Source organism: Nematolebias whitei, chromosome 2 (genome assembly GCF_014905685.2).
Source record: "Nematolebias whitei isolate Nwh7 chromosome 2, NemWhi1, whole genome shotgun sequence".
Classification (NCBI taxonomy): domain Eukaryota; kingdom Metazoa; phylum Chordata; class Actinopteri; order Cyprinodontiformes; family Rivulidae; genus Nematolebias; species Nematolebias whitei.
Window position 1 is genome coordinate 3,036,551 of NC_056499.1, and position 25,587 is coordinate 3,062,137.

Consider the following 25,587-nt stretch of genomic DNA (forward strand, 5'->3'; position numbering starts at 1 on the left):
GGATGGATGGATGGATGGATGGATGGATGGATGGATGGATGGATGGAAGGATGGATGGATGCATGGATGGATGGATGGATGGATGGATGGATGGATGGAATATCAAAGCTTAAGATAAAAACCAAGTATGCACAAATGAGGAATAAAATGAGAAAACAAGTTAATGAAGTAGATAATGTAAGACGGCATGTGATGAATGGAACAGCTGTCTTTGATCATTGCTACTGCTGTTATCTGGTCATTATTTATTCTTCGAACCGAAGTGCAGACACAGAGCAGGGAGGAAGAGAGGCTGAACAGATGAAGATGTACAGAGAGACAGAATCTGTTTTAATTAGTGCGAACAAAGGCGCTGGACGACTGCGAGGACGCTCGCAGAGGAGAGGAGCAGAGAGGACGGGAGGCGGGGGAGACGGACAAAAAGAGAAGGAATCAGGAAGGAGCTGCTGGTCAGGGTCTTATAATTAATCAGAAACAGAGGAGAACTGTGATCCTTGGGATTCCAGAGCTCCTCCAAAAAGGAAAGGAGGGACCTATTTAAATCTGTCTTTTTCGCCCATACTCTCTCACCATCATAGGAGGAGGGTACACAGCCTCTCAACCTGTCGGCTCGGCCAAAAATGACAGAAATAGTCAAATCTCCTACATCCCCAACACCAAACCTGTTTCCTGGCAGTAAAAGCAGCCCTAACAGTCTGATCGGCAAAGGTGGGATCCCAAGCCCACTTGGCCTCGGTCGGGGCTCGTCTCTCGGTAAGATCTCAAGATCCTTCCAAAACATACTAACCCCGATGAGACAATATGACAAAGTTAAGCAACTGTTCTGCTTCATGTGTCTCAAATACGTGATGTTGGTGTTAGGGTCACCTGTGATACAGATTTTGCCATCTCTGCACAGATATTTTGTCCAGCCTAAACTCCACTGCGTTGTTCGGGGACCAGGACACGGTGCTGAAGGCCATCCAGGAGGCTCGGAAAATGAGGGAGCAGATCCAGAGGGAGCAGCTGCAACATCACCAGCAGGGCATGGATGCAAAGCTGTCCGCCCTGAGTTCAGTGGGCCTCAACAACTGCCGAGCTGACAAGGTCAGAATCGTTTTGTCCGTTTCATCACTGAGCCAGATCTTCTCCACCTCCAAGTTTTCTCCATGAATCAACAAGTATGCAAACGAGTGATCAGCTCTCTTAGAAGAAGTCAGAGAAAGAAACTATTCAAAAAGTGGAACATTTTGATACAGCAATGAATTCTAAGGCTAATAATTTCCTTTAATCAGCATCCAGGGTGGTCGTATTGATAAGAGCTGGCAGAGTTGAGCATGTGTGAGTGTGTTTACTTCATTTAGCATGAATGTTGGTGCGTCCGTGCTCACAGGCTTCGATGTTGTTGATGTTGGTGTGAGGGCCATGACAGGCCATGGTAGTGCCCAGTGTGGGTTAAGAAAACTCTGAAGTCTTTGCCCAATTAAAGCCGACTTGCAGCCCTCTCCGTCCCCTGACACGGGATGGGGCTGCTTTGTACCGGGAGCACACACTCCCAGGGATTCCCTTTAAAAATATCTTCAATCGATGAGTCAATCAAGGAAAGAAAAAAGCTGTCCTCTTCTCTTCAGCTTGATGCCACGTTGCCAGTTGGCTGTGAGGAGCAGGCAGAAACTGGGAGCGATGCTCATTAATATTTCAGTACCTGACACTTTCAACCAACACCCTCAACTAGGTCAATGTATATGTAAAAAAGTCTATGAATATCTATTTTGATTTCTTCCTAATTTGGTGTTTGGAAGAGATTACTGTCGTTGCAGGTGGCAATCAACTATGCTCTTACTGAAGTGAAGCAAATAGACTAGTGCAGCTCAGCACGAGGAAAGAGACGAAGCCTCTCGTGCACACTTCCTCTCAAAACCCTGTTAAAAATAAGGAATATTAAAAGAAAGAACAAATGTTTCATGCTAAGGATTTGATTCATTAACTACATTTTGCAGTAGAATACATTCTAATGTTTACTTGTTTTTAACAGTAACAAAATAAACTTTTTTTAAATTAATTTAAACTTTTTTTAGGTGGATGGCTTTGTTTGGTTACCGTACGCCTGGGTACAGGGCCGGCCTAAGACATAAGCAAACCAAGCGGCTGCCTAGGGCCCCGGGGCCGCTAGGGGGCCCCCGAAGTGGAAGCACAGGTTTCAGGAAGTTTACGACGTATTGAGGAAGAAGTAACAAACAGGTCAAACGTGTGGGTAAAGGTTTAATATTTTAAGTTCAGCTTTTACAAATTTTAGCACACATTTACAGTTTTAATAACTATTTATTCAACATTAAATTTCTTTTTTTAAGCCATTTTATGGGGTTTCAAGTAATTGTTCATTTACATTATTTAAGTATTTCCTTGGCATTTTATTTTTTATTTAATTTTGTCTGTTTTTGCACAATTAAATTTATTTTTTATGCATTTAAGTTATTTTATCTGGTTGCTGTTGATCTTGCATTACAAATTATTTTGAACACTTACTGTTGCAGTTCTTTGAGATAATAAACCAGATGACACTTTTGCTGTAAAATACATTGCATACTGGTGTTTTTGTTTTCCTTTGTTATTTTCAGTACCACTAGATCACATGTGTCAAACTGAAGGCCCGTGGGCCAAATCTGTCCCGCCATAATCATCTCTGTGGCTCTCTAGAGGGCCGCAGAAACAGAACTTCAAGATACCAGTTGAGTGCTTCAATATTACTTTATCAGTCAAATCAAATCAGCTTTTATGTTCATAATAACAAATTACTTGAAGTAGTCATTGAATGCAGGGAAAGTTATATTTTACCTGTTTGTTAATAAGTAGTTTTATCCATAAATTCTGCCATGACTGTTCTTTTGAGGACATTCATGAGCTTGATGTGGCCCAAAATGAGAATGTTTGACACCCCTGCGATAATGTGAACAGGGCTGTCAGAGTGAGTTCATGTTAGGTGGGTGAATGATCTGATCATCTGACTGGTGATTGCAGTAATCCACATTATTAGCAGAAATAGAGGGCCCCGAACCAAATTTCACTTAGGGCCCCATGGAGACTTGTCTGCCTGGGTACATGTGGTGCTTAGTTAAAAAACAAACAGCACTTTGAAAAGTCAAAGTCCTGACTCAGGAACTATAAGTTTTCACACCATTCTCAACCTCGAAGTCCAATCTGGCTTCCACCCACAAAAAAGTGCGGACAGCCGCTGTGAAAAAAACATTTACTTCCGCTTTTATCAGTTTGAAATCCTAATAAATGAGCAGCACGCGATGCGTACAGCCTGTCAGTGAACAAGTTGCTGCTGTTTTTGAACGCATAAAACGCAGATTACACCAAAATTAGTTTGTATTGTTAGTTACTATTATCAAATCCTGCTGATATTCCAGCTTGTAAGAAGAAAAAGTCGAAACTGATGCCATTACCCAAAATAACAAACGTAACATGAAAAAGCTTTTAGCAGTAAATAGTTTTTAAAAATTTTTTTTAAGTTAAACGAGTTTGTTTAGCCGTCTCCCGTCCTCGCAGCTGAGGTGTGCCTGTGGTCAACCGTGCAGACAAATCTGCCCCGACATGAAAACAGTAACTAAACAATGCTGATTTCCTCAAGCAGCACACCTACACCGTCATTGTTCTCCGTAAGTAGAGCTTAACGCCCCTTTCTTTACTTCCAGCTTACGCTTTTGTACGGTTTCACTTTGTTTTCTTAGGATTTTGGACTCGGCCTGTGTTCAGCCGTCGTCTCAAAGGAGAAGAATGTCCTTCATTTTTCTCCTTTTCTTTTCCAGAGGGATTTTTTTGTTTTGTTTACCCGAGTCTGTCACTCCTCACCTGTAATCTACCTTTTGTTTGTATTCATCACAAAAAAAAAAAAAAAAGGCGGTGTGTTTGTGTGGAATAAATGGGAAGGTGGGTCTTTTATGACCACAGAAGGAATAAACATTTTATTATATTGAAAAGAAACAAGAACATATTTTTAATAAGATCATACTGACGACATCAAAACTGCACCTCACGGTTCTTTAGGTTCTGTTCCTTCATGCCAACCTTTGTTTACTCTTTGGAAACAGTCCCGTAGAACAAAATACCATATTTTTCAGCCTATAAGTCGCAGTTTTTTGCGTAATTTGCATGCTTTACGACTTATACACCGAAGCAACGTGTTTATGGATTTTTCCACTTTATTAGACATATTTGGACAGAAGCGACTTATAGGGCGGTGTGACAGTGGAAAATATGGTAACCAGGACTGACTTTCTTGCTTATATGCAGCCACTGTCTTTAGTTTTAGCGATAGTGCTCCATAAAGTTGATGTGATATTGTAGAGACGTTGTTAAATCAGCTAAAAGAATTGCCTCATCACGTCCATCGTTTGGGCTGAAATAAAGCAGTAAGTTGTAATTCAGCTGTAAAATGAGAGTGGAGGAAGTCTTTTGCTGATACAACAAGCCAAAGGACTAGAACGGCTTGAATGTCTCGGATAAAAGCTTTCACTTTAGTCAGTTTCAGAATATTAATATTTTAAAAAAGCACCTCACCTGACATAAATATGCTGTGCTCTTTAATAGCTCTCCCTGCAGTCTCTTGTTTGGAAGTTTATCACAGTGAGAGCTTACATGAAGAAGATTCTGGAAGGTAACATAAATGGGATTAAGGAGAGGTTAAGATCATTCAGTGTGGCTGTTAGAGGGGGGATATTAAATATTGATTTATCCCGGTGTAATGACCGGACAGAGGAGTGGGTCTAAGTGCTGCTTACAGATGGATCAATTCATCTTTTCATACAAAGTGTGTTTGAACAGTACAATGCGTTTCTCCTGAGCCTTTATCACCAAGACTCTCACTCCGTTTCCCTCCCTTCCTGCCACTGACCTATATGAGAACACGGGTAGATAAGACTTTGTTCAAGTATACGAGCCTTTAACCCGAGGCCATGTAAAAAATTGATGGTTTACGAGTCTTTTTTTTTTTTCTTGTTCTTTTTATTTGTCTGTTTTTACAATATTCCATCAGTACAATAAAACCTTTTACAACTCTTCTACAATTTGTCTTTCTAAAATATTTATCCAAAGGTATTATTGTCTCCAAAGGGCAATTACTTTGTTCCATTATTTACCATCTACCCCTCAACCAGTGGAGGCTTTTACCTGGACTCCACCAGCAGGCCTGAAGTCACAGGACCTGAGGCCATTTGTAACCGCTTGAATACTTTCTGTCCAACAGGCACAGTAAAAATGGACATGCCGTTTTCAATTAAAGACACGGTATTACTATCATCAACACTTTAAATTTTACCACCTTCTAATATTATATAACAGACTGAGCAAAATGCCTTTTTTGCCTGCACATGCACCAGTTGCAGTGGGATTTCTTTATACCAGTACAGTAAATGTAAATTATCTGCCTGGTAATGTGAGGTTCAAATCCTTGAAGTTTCAAGTGAAAGTTTAGGAACCAGTTCCATTTTCAGCTTCGACAAATATTACTCCTAAAACACAATAAGTTTTATTTAATTTAAAGTCCTAGATACCATCTGTTACACGTCTTCTTCTTCTTCTTCTTTCAGCTTTTCGCTCTTCAGGGTCTCCACAGCGAGTCCTCCTCCACCTCACTCTGTCCTCTGTCCTCACTCCATCTACCTCCATGTCCTCTCTAACTGCATCCATATGTCCCCTCTTTGTCTTTTTCCTGCAGCTGCATTTCTAGCATCCTTCTACCAATATACCCATTGTCCCTCCTCTGGACATGTCCAAACCACTGTCCCTCCTCTGGACATGTCCAAACCATCTCAGTGTGTCCTCCCTAACTTCATCTCTTACATTACTGTGCACCAGAAGATCTCTGAAGATGTGAACTCATGTAGGTCCAGTCTGTTGCTCGTCAGGATCCTTTCTGTGCGTTCTTTTCTGTTTGTTTTATATTTTTAGGTAAAAAGTTTTGTTTGTTTGTTTCCTTTTTCACCAATGCATTTTTTTTGTAACTTTTTTTGTTAGTTCTGATAAAACGCAGCTTATTTAATGCCCCAGAGCTTGTGTGAGTTAAAATATATTCTTCTGCTGACAAGTCTCAAACTGGAATCAAAAGGTGAAAGGTCAGTGTATTAACCTATTGAACTGCCCTTTCTGCCCCTCAACGCCACTTTTACTCAGTATTGATGCCGACAATTGTCCGTTTCTCATATCCCAAAGCTCAGCCTGTAAATATTCAAGTGGAGATTACACTTGTGCTCCACAAAATCCAGACTGCTAACCTATTGGTTGTAGTGGTTCTTCAGCTCTGCCCGTGTGTGTGTGTATGCTGTGTGTGTACATCTATCCACATGCAAGTGTGTGTACGCTGGTGATGCCAGGGCTCTATTCAGGCAAAGCCCTCACAAAGACTTTGACTATAATCTTGTCTGCTTTGCAGCCCTGGAAGCAATTTTCTGCTCCTTTTCGACTGGTGTCTTGGAAATTGCAAACCAAGGCGTTTTGGCTGCAGTGTAAATCCTTGGCATACAAGGGTTTGCCCATCCAAATTAGATTATGCTCAGCTCCCAGGCTCAGGCTGAAGCCAGCAAGTGCTTTGTGAAGATTGCTTACATTAATGCTTTGTGCAATTGTTACCATTTGCCAAAAGAATAAAAATAATGTAAGATTGTGCATAAAGTGTGTCTGTGTGTTTGTGACTGTCTGTGCTGGATCCTGTCCCATGTCAAGTCTTTCCCTCCTCATATACATCAAATGTGTCAGTAATTTAGAGGTAACGTCTCCAGATTACTTTTTTTAAATACATATTTTGTTGCTACAGTTGTTCATAAATGAGACTGGTTACCAAGAGGCCAAAACGTGATTCTGTGCTCAACCCATCGCGCTTACAACAAAGAATAGGCACCAAAGTTCGTGCTCAATCAACAACGAATAAGGAAATAAATCACTTCAAGAACCTTTATGGATTCAGTGAAACCTTTGGAGCAGGATGACGCCAGTGTCCTTCATGACTGGAAGTTGTGTCATTATGAGAACAAAGTTTTAGCAATGTTGCACTTTTTAATACTGTGTGGTTTGAGTGTGATAAGACTAAAAGTTTTATGTTCTCTTCGAGACCCCGGGAACCGTCTTGGATCATTGAGAACTGAAGACCCGTAAAAAAACATGTTACCACAAGTGATGTGAGCGGAGTGGAAGAGCGGGAGATGCTCCTGTCAGAAACATCAAGATGGACAAATATTACACATTCCAGTTTCTGGGCACATCCCATAATACTTATAAAATGCATTTTTCATTCAACCTTTATTTAGACAGGTTAATCCCATTGAGCCTCATTTACAAGAGAGACCTGATTTCAACAAAGAGCGATGACAACAGTGGACAGTTAAAATAATATATAAAATACTTCTATACGACAGTATAAAATCATCAACGTGCTTACACAATTACTCAGAATGGTCACAATAAAAATTAACAGCAGTTGTCGTTCAGCTGAGATTTAGATGTTAAATTAACTTTAAATAAGTACAATTGTTTGGATTGTTTTTGTGATACAAAAAAAATCCATTATTTTATGTTTACTCTTTATAAAGCTGGTCCACACTGCACTCAACCACCTGGAGCAGAAAAACTCTTACGTCCGTATGCTCTTTGTGGACTTCACATCCGCCTTCAACACCATGATCCCCCAAACCCTGATGGACAAACTATCCACACTAGGACTAAGCCCCTCCATCTGCAACTGGGTACTAGACTTTTTAACAAACAGACCACAGTTAGTGAGGATCCACAACCTCTCCTCCTCCACCATAACCCTCAGCACTGGCTCTCCTCAGGGATGTGTGTTGCGCCCCCTTCTGTTTACTCTGCTCACATATGATTGTGCAGCTACCCATCCAGGCTGTCACATTGTAAAGTTTGCAGATGATACAGCGGTGGTGGGATGCATCACAAACAATGATGAGTCCAGCTACAGGCAAGAGGTGGAACACCTGGAGAGCTGGTGCAGAGAGAATAACCTTCACATCAATGTGAAGAAGACAAAGGAGATGATTGTGGACTTCAGAAGGAACAAAAACACCTACACCCCCCTGAACATAAGAGGATCTGCGGTGGAAGTGGTCTCCAGCTACAAGTACTTGGGTGTACACATGAATGACAACCTCAGCTGGAGCAACAACACCACCAGCCTGATCAAGAAAGCTCATCAGAGACTCTACTTCCTCAGACGGCTGAGGCGAGCTGGTCTGGGAAGCTCAGTCCTCACCTCCTTCTACAGGTGTGCAGTGGAGAGCATCCTGTGCTCGAGCATCAATGTGTGGCATGGAGGCTGCACAGCTGCAGAAAGAAAAGCTTTGCAGAGAGTGGTGAAGGCTGCACAGAAATCTGTCGGAATCAGCCTCCCCACCATCACAGACATCTACACCTCCAGATGCAGGAAGAGGGCCACCTGCATCATGAAGGACCCCACCCACCCAGCACACACACTTTTTGCCCCACTCCCCTCAGGAAGGAGGTTAAGGAGCATTAAGTGTAGAACCACTAGACTGAGGAACAGCTTCTACCCTGAGGCTGTTAGACTCATGAATCTCTAACTAGAATAATCACTGTGAAAAACCATATCATGTTGCTGCTGATCTGTTTCATGTTGCTGCTGATCTGTTTCAATGTTGCTGCTGATCTGTTTCAATGTTGGTGTGTTCATGCGTGCACATCTGTTCACGGACTCATGTTCATGTTTGTGCTGATGTTCAATGTTTTATGTTATTAGTGCTTAGTGTATATTTAGTTGATGTTTTTCTTAGTTCATATCTTAGATGTTATTACTGTTTTTCTTATACATTTTATTGTTGGATGTAACTGGGACCCTGTGTACATAATTTCGCTCCACCACATGTACCACATGAGGTGCGAATGACAATAAAGAAACTCTGACTCTGACTCTGACTCTGATAAACGGGTTTTCTCTAAACTTTCCACTTCTCCACTTTGCATCCACTTTTCAAAGAGAAGAGATGACGTCCTGGGACAAGAGAAGTTTTCATCTGAGCTTTGAGAGATGGTCCAACAGATGCCAAACACACTCCTGCGGCTGCTACTGTTGATTCTGCTGCTGATGCATTAGCTTTAGCAGATGGACAGCTACAGAAGAAAGAAGCCGGCAGCCTCCATGAAAGAACCTCTGGGTTTACCACAAGGCTGGAAGTGCTTCACATTTAAATAGTTTAAAACTCACTAAACTACTGGAAAGCTGGAGCCCTATAAATAACATTACAACTGGTTACAATAAAAATACAAAACAGATGAGGCGCCGAGTTGTAAGGAGCTGTGCACCCGGCTAAGTGCAGCCTTTGTTTCCAACAGGACTGGGACCGACTGTTGAGAAGTTTAGTCTAAGACCCTCGGTCTTCACTCAAGAGCTACCGACCGCGGTGGTGACTGACACTTGATACACAAAGCCCTGCATTGTGGTCTGAACCGTTGCCTACAACTTACCACATACCAGGTGTGTGATATAACAAGAGCCAGTCGTGCACATTATCAGACAGAAGTGGCTGTTCAGCCTCTTGCAGCTGTTAAAGGCTCCAGTTATAAAAACCTACACATATAAAATAATATTCTTTGACCGAGAGAGAAAGAACATTGTGAGATTTCCCAAACTGCATCAATAATTGCTGTCAGATTTTAGTGATGGGACTTCATTTCTAACGAACTCTTATATTAAAGTAAATTTAAAAAGATCCAAACGTGTAATTAAGTGACGTTTTAAATAAATAAAATGGATAAGGGTAAATAAATTCAACCAGTTCTTTAAGCATTTTGGTAAAGAGTCATGCTTTTTAAAATTCTGTCATCTGGTTCAACACATAACGTCACATTTCCAAGTAACTATTCATTTAACACAGACTTAAAAGTACAACTGGAAATTTATATGAAAAATTATTAAGAACAAAATGTCTCACTTTTAATTCTATTTTGGATTAATTTGTTTTGTGCTTGGTTAGATTTTGAACATTTCCACTGTGGTGCATTATTGTAATTACTTTTATTTATGTTACCGTATTTTCCGTTGTATAAGTCGCATCGGTCAAAAAAAGCAGCATGAAGAGGAAAAAAACATATAAGTTGCTTCAACGTATAAGTTGCTTCAACGTATAAGTTGCTTCAACGTATAAGTTGCTTCAACGTATAAGTTGCTTCAACGTATAAGTTGCATTTGTTATGCATCACCGCTGACCCGTCACGTTCATTATGTGTTTATTTAATGGTAAAAATAGCTTAATTTTGTCTGAGTGGCACCATCCATCCATCCATCCATCCATCCATCCATCCATCCATCCATCCATCTCAACTATAGCTCTCCAGCGTTCCTCCACCTGCACCAGCTGAGTGGAGCGAGCGCGCATGGGAGGGCTCTCTGTTGCAGTTCTTCAAAAATTAAAGCGTCAGTCAAAAACTGCGTTATGAATATGGAAAACAGAAAACGTAAACAAGTCACTTCAACGTTTAAGTCACAGGACTGGCAGATCTATGCAAAAAAACTGTGACTTCTACATCGTAAAATACGGTAAATTAGAAATTCCACATTAAAACAAGTTCAGCAGAACAAACTGAACTGATTCCTCACCACTTCTACCTTACTTCTCAGTATTACCATCTTTCAGCTGTTTTTGACCAGCTTATTGATTATATATATATATATATGTATATATATATGTGTATGTATGTATAAGAAAAAGTGTCAGGATGGGCAGTGGGTAGTTGAAATGCAGAGCAGCAGCAGGCACAATGCACAGAGCCATCCTGCACCCGCCTCCACCCAGAATACGCCTTGTGGGCAGAGCAGAAGGCCTCGGGCACTTATTCTGTGGCCAGCCAGATTAAAGCTTTTATTACAGCACTGACAGGGGCCCGTCTGGTTTCCCTCGCCCAAGAAGTCCCACAGACCGTGCTCTCTATCTTTGTGCCATGTCTCTCTCTTGCTCTGTGACTCGTGGCTTCATGGCTTGTCTCATGACTTCTCAAGTCGTGTGCGGCTGAACAAGCATCTGATTCTGAACTTTAAAGACTAAAGAGTGCACAGGAAAGAGTTCAGATTATTGTGGGCAGCAGTCCTCCACTACAGTTCAGAGCGCACTGCTGTAATTTTACTGGTTGCATAAATATTCATGAATTATCATGGGGGGGGGGGGGGGGGGGGGACTGATAGCTCACAAGCTATTGTTGTTAAGAAGGATGAAATTAAAATATATCTAACACCGAAGTTCATGTTCATTAATCCAGGTATAAATCCAACAACGTTCAGTCAGGTCATCTGGATGGTTTCTTTTTTAGATGAAACGTTTCATCCTTCATCCAAAGGACTTCTTCAGTCACCTTCAATCAGTTGATTGAAGAAGTCCTTTGGATGAAAGAAATGTCTTAGCAATAAAAGAAACTCTCAGATGACCTGACTGAACAGTGATGGATTTATACCTGGATTATTGAACATGAACTTTGGTGTTTTGAACCACTTTGACATTGTTGCCTTAGAGGAGTTGACGGGGGAGAGGCCGGGCCCCAGAAACCATCTTATTACCAGCAAACTGTTTTTTTTTTCTACTCTGGGAGTGAGCTGTTTGTGGGATTCACTTTGGTTCTGTGGGCTCCTCAGACTGAAGAAGTCCTTCGGATGAAGCCGTCCAGATGACCTGACTGAACATTGTTGAAAGTATCTTTAACTTTCTTTACGGCCTTGTTTTATTTTTATGTTGTCCTTGGTTAAATACTTGTTGTTTCAAATATTCTTTCAGCACTTAGTAGCAGTACTTTCATTGTGTTTCACTCCTGTGAACTGTGCATTGTAAATATCGTTTTTATATCAGCCATATTGTAACGGCTTCACTTTTCTTGCAGCCTCTCTGCCTCGTTCTGTGGCAGAATATCTACCTTCCCCAGATACTGCATGTCCTTTTGCTACTCCTCTGTGTCAGAGTGATCTGTAAAAATTTAATGACACTATAAAATAATAAAACTGCCATTAATTTATCACAGCACTTGATGCGTGGGCCGTAAAGAAGCATTAGTTCACTGAATATTTTCCAGCCCTAAAACAAAACCCTGGCGATGTGCTGATAACTTATGGCCCTAATTCCAACTATATTTCTGACTCACAGATATAAATTACCAAACTTATAACCAATAAGTATATTAAGCTCAGTATATAAAATTTTATGAAAATTTGTGGCATCATATTGGATAAATAGTCTCATATTAATTTGCATTATGAGCAATACTTTTGGTGATTCGGTTGTTTTAAAGTGCTAGAAAAAACTCAAGATATTCTTATTTGCAACTCTTCTGAACTTCAATCTTCATTCTTCCATCTTTGCATCAAGATTATCTGCTAAAACTTGAGCTTTTTTGTTATTTTGCAAATGCGTCACACTTCAAATATCTTTCAGTACCTCAGCTTATTTCGCTCCACCCGTTCAGCTGCATGGCTGCAGGTTTATTACTGGATTCCAACTTTGTTAAATTCTATGTTTATTATTTACATTGCTTTTTTACAAAGAAATGCATTTTTCCTAGTTAGTTCTTTTTTGTATTTTACTTGAATTTTTATTTGATTTATAAAAGAGATAACATAAAGGAACTTCTATAGGAAGCCTTGAACAAGAGTTTCATTCAGTTTTGTTCCAAGTTGTCTAATTTGCTGATTTCCACTGATCATATGACTTAGTGCAGTGGAGGAAGAAGTTCAGCACTGCCGTAGTTATTAATGAAAACCATTGATGGATGGCCCCAGTTCTCTCTTTTCCCCAGCCCAACATGATGCTTAATGATCATGAGTTTATAAAAGGACTTGATTGATCAAGAGGGGCCAACGAAGCACAGAAGAGCGATGAGACGACTACTTTATTACAGACACACGGCACCAACGAGCACTGTGTCTTCCTACTGGACTGTCTGAGAATCATCCGGAGCAGCACCATCCAGCTAATCGCACTTCAGTCACTTTGTCATCAGGCTGCTGGCTTTTTTCATTAAGAGCAATAATGTGGATGGCTGATGGATATAGCTCTGCATACGCGAGCGTGCATGTGTTGCTTTACACAGAACGTGACACCGTGAAAGGCTCCATACTCCATCTTCTCTTTACAAAGTGTCCTCTTGCCCAGCAGGGACCACCGCATATGTCATAATTAGAAAACACTTAAGTAAGCAAAGGGGCCGTCAGACAGACAGCCTCTAATCACAGGCCATAAGCAGGTAGTGGTTAATTGTATATCAAATCACTCAGCTGGTCATAAATAATGAGTGCTCCTTCAAGTATGATGGCAAATTGCAGCGCGTTATCTGCCTTTCTTTTGAGAAAGACTTCTTGAATAAACAAAACCAAAGAAGAAAATCAAAATGCTGTGAAAGGACTTAAATGTACTTGAGCTATTTTCATTCTTGGTCTTGTCATATTTTTTTTAATCCAACCAAAAAGTTCACACAAATAAGGGGAGAAATACTCGACTTATTTTTCCTTTTCTTTCGTTAAATGTCTTGTAATTTCTTCAGTGCAGTTTTATTCATCAGGAAGAAAAGGACCAATATAGAAGCATAAAAAGTTTCTGTAACTGGAATAATTTCTTTATTGCGTCTTAAAACTTATTTTTCTGGTTAAAAAAAAAGAGCAATGAATCAAAATAAATGATAAATGTGTCTGTTGGTGTCAGTGTTTGCTGCTGGGGGACTGCGGGGGCTCCAGCTGACGTCTGATCTTACTGGATTTGATGGACTTGACTGTAAAGAACAGAAACAGAGGACAGGTCGCACGCTACGACGCAGGCAGAGGATGGACACGTGCACCCGGGGAGTGAAACAAATGCTTTCTCTAAATTATGGCAACATGCCTGCTTTTAGTGTCATCCAGGCAAAACCTTTTTTTTTAGGGGGGGACTAAGATTATTTGTATCATGCAGAGTCAAAGTGTCTCTGTCCTTGTTGAGTCTTTAGAGAAGAGGACGGCCCTTTGCTAATGCTGTGTATTCACGGAGGAAGTAGGTCATTCAACAATGGAGCCAGCAGCAGTCGGCACTCTCTCCCTTTGCATAATACATTAAGTGTAATGTGCAGCAACTATTCAGAGCCCCCCCTTCCTTCTGAAAGCTGTTATTTTATTCTGTAAATGCACACGGACATGACATTTAATATTGTCACAGAGTGCTGAATGACAGGGTTTCATTGTACCAGAGTACAACATGATGCCAGGTTTAATCTGAGCACGAGGCAACATGACAAACGGTAAAGACGCGGTGTGTTCTCCAAAATACCAACTTTGAATAAATAATGGGCAGCGAGCGCGGCTGCTGCGGACTGGAAAGGAGGCTGAGGGGGACGACTACAGAGGAAAATCTGAGCGCTGCAAAGAGGGCCGCAGCCTCATTGTGCGCTCTGGGATCACAAAGTATCCTTCTGTAAATCTATTTACAGCTTCACTGAACCTCACTGTCTCTCTGCCTCCTGTCATCTGCTGCTGAACGAGTGAATGAGTGAATGAGTGAAGAGCTGCTCTTCAAAACAACCTGCATTGATCAAATACACTGGTTTTATTCTCACACTTTCAGGTTCCAGATGGAGTTATTTCCACCATTTTCTTCCATTGTGAAAGTTTGAACATGTGCCTGCGTTTCATTTTCTTTAGGAGAGGATGCATTTTGACAACATTGGACACCAGCTCGGCAAACTGGGAGAGGAAGGAAAGCTCGGCCACAGAGTTATTGACCTCACCAGGCCCGAGGATCTAGATGGTAAGACGATATGAGGCTCTTTAAGTAGTTTTGTAATCCTTCTGGACAACTGCAGTGTTACTAAAAACCTTGAACGTTCCTGTGCTGTGTTAGGAAGCTTTTCACCACATAAAAAAAAAGAGTTTTAATGTTTGACAAAGCTCACTTGTCCAGAAGATTCAGAGTGGCTGTGAGCGCAGACGTGTGTGTATAAGAGAAACATGGGAGTGAATGGTGTTTGAAATGAGCCGTGGCTCTGAGGTTTCACAGGTAGGTGAGCGGAGGACGAGGGTGCAGGAGGACAAAGCTGGCCATTTTCCAAGCTCAACTCATGTGGCTGCTGCGCTTGTTTGAGGTCGCAAGCGCAACAGTGTAAAATCTGATTGCACCAGTGTGTCATCTGCTTTGTAGTGCTGGCACCTTCACATAAGCAAGGGGTACTTTAGTGCACCAGTGTTTGTTCGAGAAAAATATTTGTGGCAGTTTCCATGGCATTTAGGAGCCCTGCAGGCAAAGGGTAGAACGTTTGAGACGCATCTTTGATGCCTCAGGAAGTGGAAGAATGGATATTTCACAGGACAACGTCATCCGTCAGCTCTTTAAATTGCCTTTTTGACAGCCGTCTTTGTAGTTTTAGAAAGAAGCAATAAAGCATCAGAGATTCACACCAAGTTCAAGGGGAAAAAAAAATCACACAGAAATTAAAACAAACCATAAAAATATTTGTTTACAAACTCCAAACCTGTCGCCTCTTTTAAACCATGTCAAGTTTCACATCACACCCAGTCTTGAAGACGAGAATTCGAGGTGGATTCATTGACATGTTTCCCATGTGAGCCGCAGCAGAATCTCCCATCCCACCCGTCTGACTCCTCGGACAGATGTGTTTTCATCGCTCCTTCTCCCGGTGGGAACCTTCCTTCTGTGGCTACTGTGGAGTCAGGAAAGAAAGAGAGCATGCACCAGGGCATTTGTGTCCTTTTAAGTCCTGCTCAAGGCCAAGGGAAAGACTAGCGCCAGACGCCTCACATCAGTGTTCCCAGTGGGCGATGGATTAGGAGCAGACAGAGGTTAGAAGAGGGGATAGGTCCTCTTCCCAGGGGTGGAGGAGGGGGGGTCAGAGCAGCACTTATAAATCAAAGCACAGTTTGCATTTTGTTCCTTGAACCAAAATACATCAGTCTGCCTTTGTAACGATCACTAACAATGGCTCACGCAGCTGAACCACGAACTGGGATTTGAACATGTGACCCACAACGTGCTGACGACTCACACACCTCGTTTGTGATAGCTTTAAAATAATTCATAGAATAAACAGAATACATTTTTTTAGATTAGCTGTGCATCACACTTGAAAATGGACTCAGAACTTTAAACAATATGTTTAAAGTGATTTTGAAAAAAGGAAAAATATAGCAAACCTTTGTATTTACATGCTTTGTCCACCAAACCAGGCTCAGATGATGTTCCCAGTCTTCTAAAGTACGCACTGCAATTAGTTTTTGGGAGGTTTTAGCGCATCAGGAAATTACTTTCTGTATCCTAACACACTTTTTCCCAAGTAGATCAGAACACACTACAAATACTTTGGTGTTTCCTGAAAAGGAAAATTACTGGGTGTACCTCCCGAACTGTACATAGGGTGTGAAAGCCCCTGGTGTGCAGCGGCTTTCCTTCCAGAACAGAGCAGCCACACTGAGCTGGTTATCACAGCACTTTACTGAAAGCTTTCAATGCCTTCAACTAATATTTGCAGAGAATGTGGCAACCAAAGTCTGACCAACTCAGAGCCGGAGAAAAGAAGGTGAATAAATCCAAACGGATTCTTTTTGGTCATTTTTCAAAACCGTGTGGTTCAGCTGTTCTTTTATTATGTTTTTAACGTATTAATTGAATATGTAACCAAACACCACGTAAGTCACGGCCATTTGAAGTCTTTATTTATTCACAAGCGGCAGTATTGAGTCATTGTATAGCAAAGGCTGCGTGTTTGTTTAACTCCATCAGTTTGTCTCTACAGAGGAACAGAATAAGAAGAGACGTTAAATGAGAAAAAAATCAATGGTGTAAAAAAAGGCTTCTGTTAAGAACCGTCTTACAAAATCCTCATGGGAGAGGATGGGAAACAGCAGCACTGTTGTGACACACGGCGTTCCTTCACACTAAGAGCTGTTAGAAAGCTTTGATTTTTGTGTCTTCACTTTAAGACCATGGGAATCAAACTCTTTGGAAAAAGGGTTACTCTTAAAGTGAGCGTGGATGATGAGAACAAGAATTTATACTATCTGAAGTCACAACAGTTGATAAAATACTCAAAACAACACTAAGAAATTTTAATTTGCTCTTAAACTGAATGAGTTGTAAAAGGTTTATTTTTTGCTAAAAGAGTCTACAAAGCTGATAAATATTAAATCTGCCACTACAAGTTGTGACGAGCGTGCCTTTTGTTCCCGAGTGTCTGTATAGTCGTACAAACGCACACAAAAAACATTTTATTAATGTTACTTCACTTGTAGTTTGTATCGGTTTAAGTAACTTGCCACAAGCGCTGGTGAGCCGTCGTGTTCTGCCCGTCTGGATCCATTAACTTCTCCTGATCCCACTCTGAGGGAGCGGCTCCATCGTCGGTGGTGAACGCCTTCAGTCGGAGGTGTTAGGTTTGATCCCAACAGGGAGGGATTGGCAGATTTGTGTAATTGTTGAGGCTCATCCTCTTGAGCAGATTCCTGGGTGACAGAGTATGACGACAGAACAGGGAGTAAAGGAGCAGGAGGCAAGGGGGCGCCTGGGGCAGCGCTACCCTCAGGCTTGGTGCACGGTCGAGTCTGAGCCTGCAGCTCGCAGGTGCTGAGATGAGCTCTGGAGCCCGTGCTGCAATTTTTCTCTGATTCTTTGACTTTTTCCCTCGCCTCCTTATTATTTGCTTTCTCTTTTCATTCTTTATTCTCTCATGCACGCAGCCGAGCTTTCACACTGCCATTCATCCTCCTTGTCCGCTGTGTTTCCAGGAGAGACTAATTTAAAGGGGAGATGCTCATATCATTCTGTCACACTTGAGCTGCAGGCCTCATGAATCACAATAAATTCTATTAAGCAGGTCTCCCTCTGTTTCGCTTCCTCCCTTGTTACCACCCAGGGGGCTTGGCCCTGTCACTGCTAAACATCTGTGTTTATTTACGCAATCACACAACTAACTAACTGATTCCTAAACGATCCGCCCCGCCAGGAAAAAAAAAAATCTGTTAATTTTCATCTGCAAAATGTCAGAGAAGTGTTGCGACTTAATGAAAAACCAGAAACAATGCAGCGGTAAGTTGCACCTTTTTCATAAATCAAAGGTACGTTCACCTGCCTAGGAATAAACACAAAGTGACGGAGCTGCTCAGCTCTACAGGTTTCTGTTCTGTCTGACTGAGAACACGGACACTTTTCTTAGGAAGGTACTTTGTAAAAAAAATAAAATACATGGCTCATCTGGATTCCCTTCATTGAACCAAGTCACGTGGATAGTTTCCTGGCTAACTATGGATGCGGTGCGTGTGTGATGGCAGGCAGTTGTTTTGTATCCCTCCCCATAAGAAGATCACCTCTGCCCATATGCATGCACACCAGTATATAAATTGCTGAATCAGTGTCAGTGATAGAGTAATGGCACGGGAGGCGTCGTAAATTACAGCAAGCGATGGCGAGGTGCAGACACTGGCTGTCGTGTCTGAGTGAGCGCCGCGCTCCTGAGCTAATGAATACCTTCATCTGGCCCTGGCAGTCAGCAGATTGCCCCGCATTGATGGATACTGTCAGCCCTCTGCCACTCCACATTTCATTGCACAATAAACATGGTTGTCAAAAGCAAACAAAGTGAAATCAATTCATCCTGTACAGTGAGTGCATGCTAAATGAAATTAACGTACTGTGGGGTTTGCTGGCAGCAGAGGTAGTGTATTATTTTTGAATTCACGGCGGCTTTAGGGCCTGCAGCATTCCACGAGGCAAAAGCAAACAGACTTGGTGCTTTCAGAGTCTGAGAAAATCTCTGAAATGTTCTGATGGTGTGCATATTGCTGCGTGCATGCACTTCTATTTGTACGCATGCTTTATTGGAGGAGCTGATTTTTTTTTTTTTTTTTTATCAAATAGCAATTCAAACATTTTAAACCTTTATTCTTTGCTTTATGGGAATATGATTTTCTTCTGTTTTTTCCATCAGTTTTCAAAGTTTTCTTTTGGACGTTGGCAGCTTCTTTATTCTTTTCCTGCCCAGTCATTTGGAACAAACTGTTCAGTGACTAAAGTTTTAATTGAAAATTGTTTTTTTTTTTACAAACTTGTCTGCAATGAGAAAAGTTTAGGATCTTAGAAAGTGACCATATTAAAGGGTTATGTTTTCATTTTACTTTAATTATGAAGAGAGATGCTTTTGGATTTTTCACCCAGAATTGACTTTCATACTTTACTTTTCCTCCTTCTCGTGGCTAAAACCAGACTCCAGATGTTTGAGGAACACATACATGCAAACACATAGACTGTGCTTCCTGTTGACTGAATAAAGTCTGGATTCCCTGAGTGGAAACATGCAGTTCGACAGAGAGACAATCTGTTTCTGACTACTCCTCCAAGAAAAGCTGGCAGCATAACCAAGACTGTTTTCAATAAAACAAAACAATACATGTCTGCATGGGTTTTTTTCTGCGTTTAAAAATACATACGGTATATTTCTTGGGTAGCTGTACATCTTTGAGCAAACCCAAGTGTCCACACCTCTGACACTATTAATCTGGATGCACGGTTTGTTTCCTTCATCAGTTAAACACAAATAATAGACTTCTTGTATTTTAGGAAGAGAACATCGAACTCGACGTTGAAACCGGTGCATTAATATCATTAGTGATTAGCGCTGCATGAGGTTTCTAAGGATTTAGAATGAATGTTTCTATTACTCATTAAGAGTTAGATTTGTTTATCATCTGAAATGATAATAGAAATCAAACCCCAGGTAACGTGCACCAAGGCTGCTCGTGAAACGGTTTAATGAGAAGGCTTCACATGTGGATAATGAAATATGCATGAGTCATCCCAAGCTTTCTTTTCCAGATTTGAGATCATTAAAGATGTATCGTAGCATATGGAAGGCTTTTTTTTTGTCTTATTTTTCAAGCCTTGTTTATCAACATGTTTTTGTTTGTTTAAATATTCATATTGCTTTTATTTAATTCTTTCACATCTCACATATAAAAGGAAGCAAATGCGCATGCAAACAGAAATCATTATCAGTTTGATGTACAGTTTAATACTGAGAGAAACTCTCTTATGCTGATTGTGAATGCCCTGATTGAGAAACAGCACTTTGCAGAATCGGCACGCTCTCTCCACGCTAATGTGGGCCCCATGTGTTTGTGTGTTTGTGTGTTTGTATGTTTGTGTGTTTGTGTGTTTGTGTGTTTGTGTGTTTGTATGTTTGTGTGTTTGTGCGTTTGTGTGTTTGTGCGCTTAGAGGAGAAGAGGAAGAGATTCCAAAAGAGTGGTGGGACGACTAAAAAGAAATTATTTATTTGTGCATATACATGTAAAAATGTTCTTTGGAGTAATGCTTTATAAAGATTTGCCAAAGTTCCAGTTCCCTCTTGGAGTTTCCAATTTGAAAGACTGCCTCAAGTTTCTTATTTATTATTTATTTAGACACATTTTGTGAGCAGGGTGGATTCAAACGGAGTCGCGTGTGCACGAGACAAGTGAACATTTTCAAAACAAAACATTTGACTGTTCTTGAAGTCGGCTCCTTACAAACTGCACATTCAGTTTTGTAGCACTTAAACTTTTCAGGTCAGACGTTTGCGCAGAAGTTTCATCTTCCAAGATGCTTTAACCGTCTCATTTAAAACAATATTCATTACGATGATGGGAGAGGTAATGACAGCACATGAAGGAGAATTTATACTGGACTGGTCATTTAATCAGTGCCTTGCCTCGCGTTTCCAGGGTGCATTGAATTCAATGGTTCTTCAGATAAACCCCAACCCTGTTATTGTTGGCCAACAGGAGGTGCTGGATCCAACGAGGCGCGAGTCTTCAGGGAGACCCGGGGTCGGAACAACAACGAGCCCCACATTAAAAGACCGATGAACGCGTTCATGGTGTGGGCCAAAGACGAGCGGCGCAAGATCCTCCAGGCCTTCCCTGACATGCACAACTCCAACATTAGCAAGATTTTGGGTGAGACCTTCTAAATCAAATAAAACAGATGCAGTTTAATCAAAGATCTTCTAATGATTGAGACATATCTGTGTTGGTCTTTGTGTTTTTACAGACGTGACCTCAAAACGTTCAAATGTTGATTAATTAAAGATGGAGCACAGTTGATGTGTAGCTTCAGCTTCCTGTTGAGGGGATGGAGATTTTGTTCATGTACGATCTAAATGTTCTGATCTTGCAGACCTACCAAGCATTTCAGTTTTGTACATTTAGATAACTTTATTGCTCTCTGCTATGTAAATATCAGGTGAAATGTTCAGGAGCGAGTTGATGTGTTACTGCATAGGCTGCTGTGCATCAGTTCACCTCAGCATACAGATGGATTTATAGCCCATCACTACCATAAGTGTTTGTCATGAAAAATGACAGAGACTAAATGGCTCTTGTCCCCTCAGCACCGGAGTCCATACATCAGAGCTGTTAAAAGTGCTGTCATCCATGCCAGCATGGTGCACTTCATGCAGCTCCATATTTACTGCACTGGCTTGTCCCTTACTGTTGAACAGCACAGAACAAACATGTCTCTCCTTTAGGACGATGTGCATCGGTACACCCATCAAGAGGTTCTTTTACAGGCAACAATAATTCTTTCTGCAAAATTTTCCATAAAATGATTGAATGAAAATGTAGCTTTTTGTCCCAGTATTTGTATTTAACCAGAATTAATGTGTGCTTTTATCAAAACCAATTATTCACATCTTCTGAAACCGGTTCTGAGCAGTCAGTGTCTTATCTGTTGCAGATAGCTTTTGAACGACCTCAGAAGAGAAGCTCTGAATATTCAGATGGGGCAAAGACTAAACGAAACTCACACACCTACATTTACACATTTCACAGCAGTTCGTGCAAAAAGACCATCATCAATTTCACATTTAATTTACGTTGAACTCATGGCTGTTTGCACTGAATTGGTGTATTCAGTCAGCACATTTCTATTTAAAGTATATAGGTGTAAAAATCAATAAAATCACATTTGCTTGAATCACTATATAATTTTTACACCGACTTATTTTGCATCGATTTGTTTTTCTGCCAGATTGCATTTAACATGTACTGCTTAGCATTATATGTAACACATGGACTGTCACTGGTAACAAACCACACAGTTTTTTTAATTCAGTGTAAATAAAACATAAACCTTGTAAAAAAAAAAAAAGAAGCCATTAGCTTCAGGTAAGATGCTTGTTGTGGAAAATAGATCTCCAGTTTAAAAAGTCCGTTTGTCCATTTAACTTGTGTTTGTTGATTAAGGCTTCTCTTTCTGTTCAAACCTCGTTTTAAACAGTCGGACAAAACATTTCACTTCAATCATTATTCTACTCGTTGTGCAGGTTCTAGGTGGAAATCAATGTCTAACCAGGACAAGCAGCCGTACTACGAAGAGCAGGCTCGTCTGAGTAAGCTCCATTTAGAGAAATACCCAAACTACAAGTACAAGCCGCGACCCAAGAGGACCTGCATTATCGACGGCAAAAAGCTCCGTATTGGAGAGTACAAGCAGATGATGCGCTCACGGCGACAAGAAATGAGGCAGTTCTTCACTGTGGGGTATGTGCATGTTCAGGAACTCTCAATCCAACTACAGTAAAATAGTAATACTACATACTTTTCACTGCCTAGAACAGAAAAAACACAGTTTTACCTTTTGAGCTAACCAGTATTGCACTGGTCAGAAGGCAAGGTGTTCTCTTTAAAACTGAATGGTTTATAATAGATGCAATTTGAGAGTTTTTATACAATAGCATTTTTTAAATTGAGTGCAGAGATTATTACAGGATCTAAGCTGTAAGTATACACTCGGAGAAGCCTGGAGGGCAGCAGTCTTCAGCCCAACACTTTAATTTACTGTGTGTGGTTAGCAGGAGAACTCTTCTCCAGGTGTTCCCATGTCAGTCATAAGCTTCAGCGGCTGCTGTATCAATCACGCCGTGCAACAGCAGACAAGAGCTGCACTAACCTCGCATCGGTTTTATGTCACCAATAAACTGGGTCGTGTTTCTGAACAGCTCAAAACGGGAGCTGTCAGGAAAAACTCTCTTCTCCCAAATCATTTTCGCAGAGCCGCCGGCCTGAAGCAGACCGGGAAGAGAAAAACCCAACGTCACAAATAAGAGATGCAACAAAGTGACTTTGTTCAAAGATGTGCCAGGATTCACATTTTAGCATTCTTTTTATCTGCTCTTCATAAAAGGACAAATTTGTTTTAATACCAGGAAGAATTGTGAATAATTCCAGTTTTATTTGTTTCTTGCTTGTCCAGCCAGCCACCACAGATTCCCATCACCACCAGCGCCAGCATGGTCTATCCTGGGGCCATCACCATGGCGACCACCACACCCTCACCTCAGATGACGTCAGAGTGCTCGAGCGCGTCAGTGAGTCCCGAGCCGACCATTCCCGTCATTCAGAGCACCTACAACATGAAGCTGGAGCCCAGTAATCTGGTGAACAACAACGAGCCGGTCAACGGGGAGGATGACATGGACATGTACGAAGACTTCGAGGATGAGCCCAAATCAGACTATAGCAGTGAAAATGACACACAAGAGCCGGTCAGCACCAACTGAGACCTTTAAACGAAGCAGACAACACACACACAGGAGGACGCCCAGAGGGACGTTCTGCTCTAAAGGAGGCACCAGGAAAAACAAAAGAAACTTTACGGCAAAGGTTTAAAATGTTCACAAGAAAACGTGAACATTTCACATTTTGTAACGTGCAGGAGTCGGCGTGCAGCTCCGGCTTCATCAGTCCAAAACTATTTGGTCTTAAAAATGTCTTTGAGTTTGTGAAGCATTTTTGTTGTGATAATTTATAATCGTTTTTTTTACACGTTGCTTATTTTTCCTTTGAGATCATGGACATTTACACAACCAGTTCATTGCCTAAAGCAAAACGCAGAACTTGAAGCTAAACATGAGTTAAACAGTTTTAATTTAGTTTTGTGCTTTTGCTTCATGACCTGACTCCGAGACGGAGATGGCAACAGAGCGTTCTCACTCAGGTAACGTGCGCCGGCCAACAGCTCGTGAATGTTTTTAATCATGACGGGAAAAAGATCGTTACAAAATATTTCAAAATTAATTCACTAAGCAATCTATTACTAATAATAAACTGCATAATTTAGTGTGAAAGTGCCATTTCCTGTAAAAGTCCTTTGCGAGAGGTTTACGTCTGCCGCTGGATTTACGCTCTACGAGAAGTGAAGAAATCTGCTCTCCCTGACGTAGTCACGTCACAAAAACAATGTCTTTGTTTGAAAAATCCAGCCATCTTCCCAAATGTTCCTTGAAATCTTATAAAGAAAGTGAAATGATAAAGAACTTGAGGAAGGAGATGGTCAAATCATCATGGACGGAGGAGACAACACAAAGACGGGCAGCTTGGCGTGGCCGTGAGGGAGTCCTCCTCCGCTGGACAGTGCAGGGGCACGTTCCTTACGCTCACTCTTTGTGCATCGTCTGTTGGAAACGATGATTTAAGACAAATTTGCAAATGCCAAACAACAAGGATCGTTTCAATCCGTCTAGTAAAACTGTCTGGTGAGACCAGTAGGGATGGAAGAGTGATGACCCCGTAGGAAATATCAATTCAATTCAGTTTTATTTATAAAACTCAACAGAAGTCGTCTCAGGGACTGAACAGAAACATTCGTATATAAAATAATAATGCACAAGCATGAAGGCGACAGTGGAAAGAAAAACTCCCTCATGAGGAAGAAACCTTTAGCAGAACCAGGATCAGGACAAGAGGACCATCTGCTTCGACCGGCTGGGTTTGGTGGAACAGATACACAATGGCAGGTCAAGAATCACATGTTAAGATAGAAATAGTATCAAATGAAAACTATTAAATTTGAACAATTCATTTAAAGAAATGAGGTCAGTTTGTCCTCTAGTAGTCTAAGTCTATAGCAGCGTAACAACCCTAACTATAGGATTTATCAAAAAGGAAAGTCTTAATCCCAGTCTTAAACTGGAAAATGTGTCAGCCTCACGGACAGAAACTGGAAGTTGGTTCTTCAGTTCTTGCTCCCATTCTGCAGTTGGAAACTCTAGGAACCATTTATCCATGTATTAATATTTATTTAACCATTTATCCATTTCACTTTGTTGGGAGAGGCTCGAAGCTTCTTCTCAGTTTCTCGTTGGATTTTAAATGTCCATGCAGAAAAGAGCATCTCACAACTCTGTGAGCGAGAGCAGAGGTCTTCACTTCTCGAGGAGTATGGATCCAACTTTAGACACTCTTCATTTCTTCGTCTCCGGGTGGTTCTTCACCTGAAAAGAGCAGACGTTTGAAACTCGGAGGCAGCAAGCTCTACAGGAGGTTCCAAAATGTTCCACTGTGGCGACTGAAGCTTGTGATGATAACGTTTCCTCGTCCCAGTCCACACAAACACTGTGGCATCCTTCACTTGTTTCCAGCTCCGCAACCCAGTCGGACTCACAAAGATCTTAATCAGTGATTGTAATCAGGCCAGAATCCTAAAAGGGCCAACGGCCTTCAATCTGCAGGATTGGAACCGGATCGAAAGGCAGCTTTGGTGGCATTACAATCTTAAATTGACGTTGTACAATGTGCTACAGCACATTCTGTTAAACAC

The 25,587-nt window shown here is 41.2% G+C and overlaps 1 protein-coding gene across 3 annotated transcripts in view; it reads left to right on the forward strand.

Moving 5' to 3' along the window:
• Window positions 1-24,069, forward strand: part of sox6 (SRY-box transcription factor 6) — a 134,527-nt gene extending 110,458 nt beyond the window's left edge. For all 3 annotated transcript variants that reach the window (XM_037689504.1, XM_037689488.1, XM_037689496.1), the window contains 6 exons: window positions 579-753; window positions 899-1,086; window positions 14,648-14,753; window positions 20,769-20,942; window positions 22,313-22,529; window positions 23,242-24,069. In XM_037689504.1, coding sequence (XP_037545432.1) covers window positions 579-753; window positions 899-1,086; window positions 14,648-14,753; window positions 20,769-20,942; window positions 22,313-22,529; window positions 23,242-23,548 — 1,167 coding nt within the window. In that variant the 3' untranslated portion in view covers window positions 23,549-24,069. The remainder of the gene's footprint in view (window positions 1-578; window positions 754-898; window positions 1,087-14,647; window positions 14,754-20,768; window positions 20,943-22,312; window positions 22,530-23,241) is intronic.
• Window positions 24,070-25,587: the final 1,518 nt, after the last annotated feature.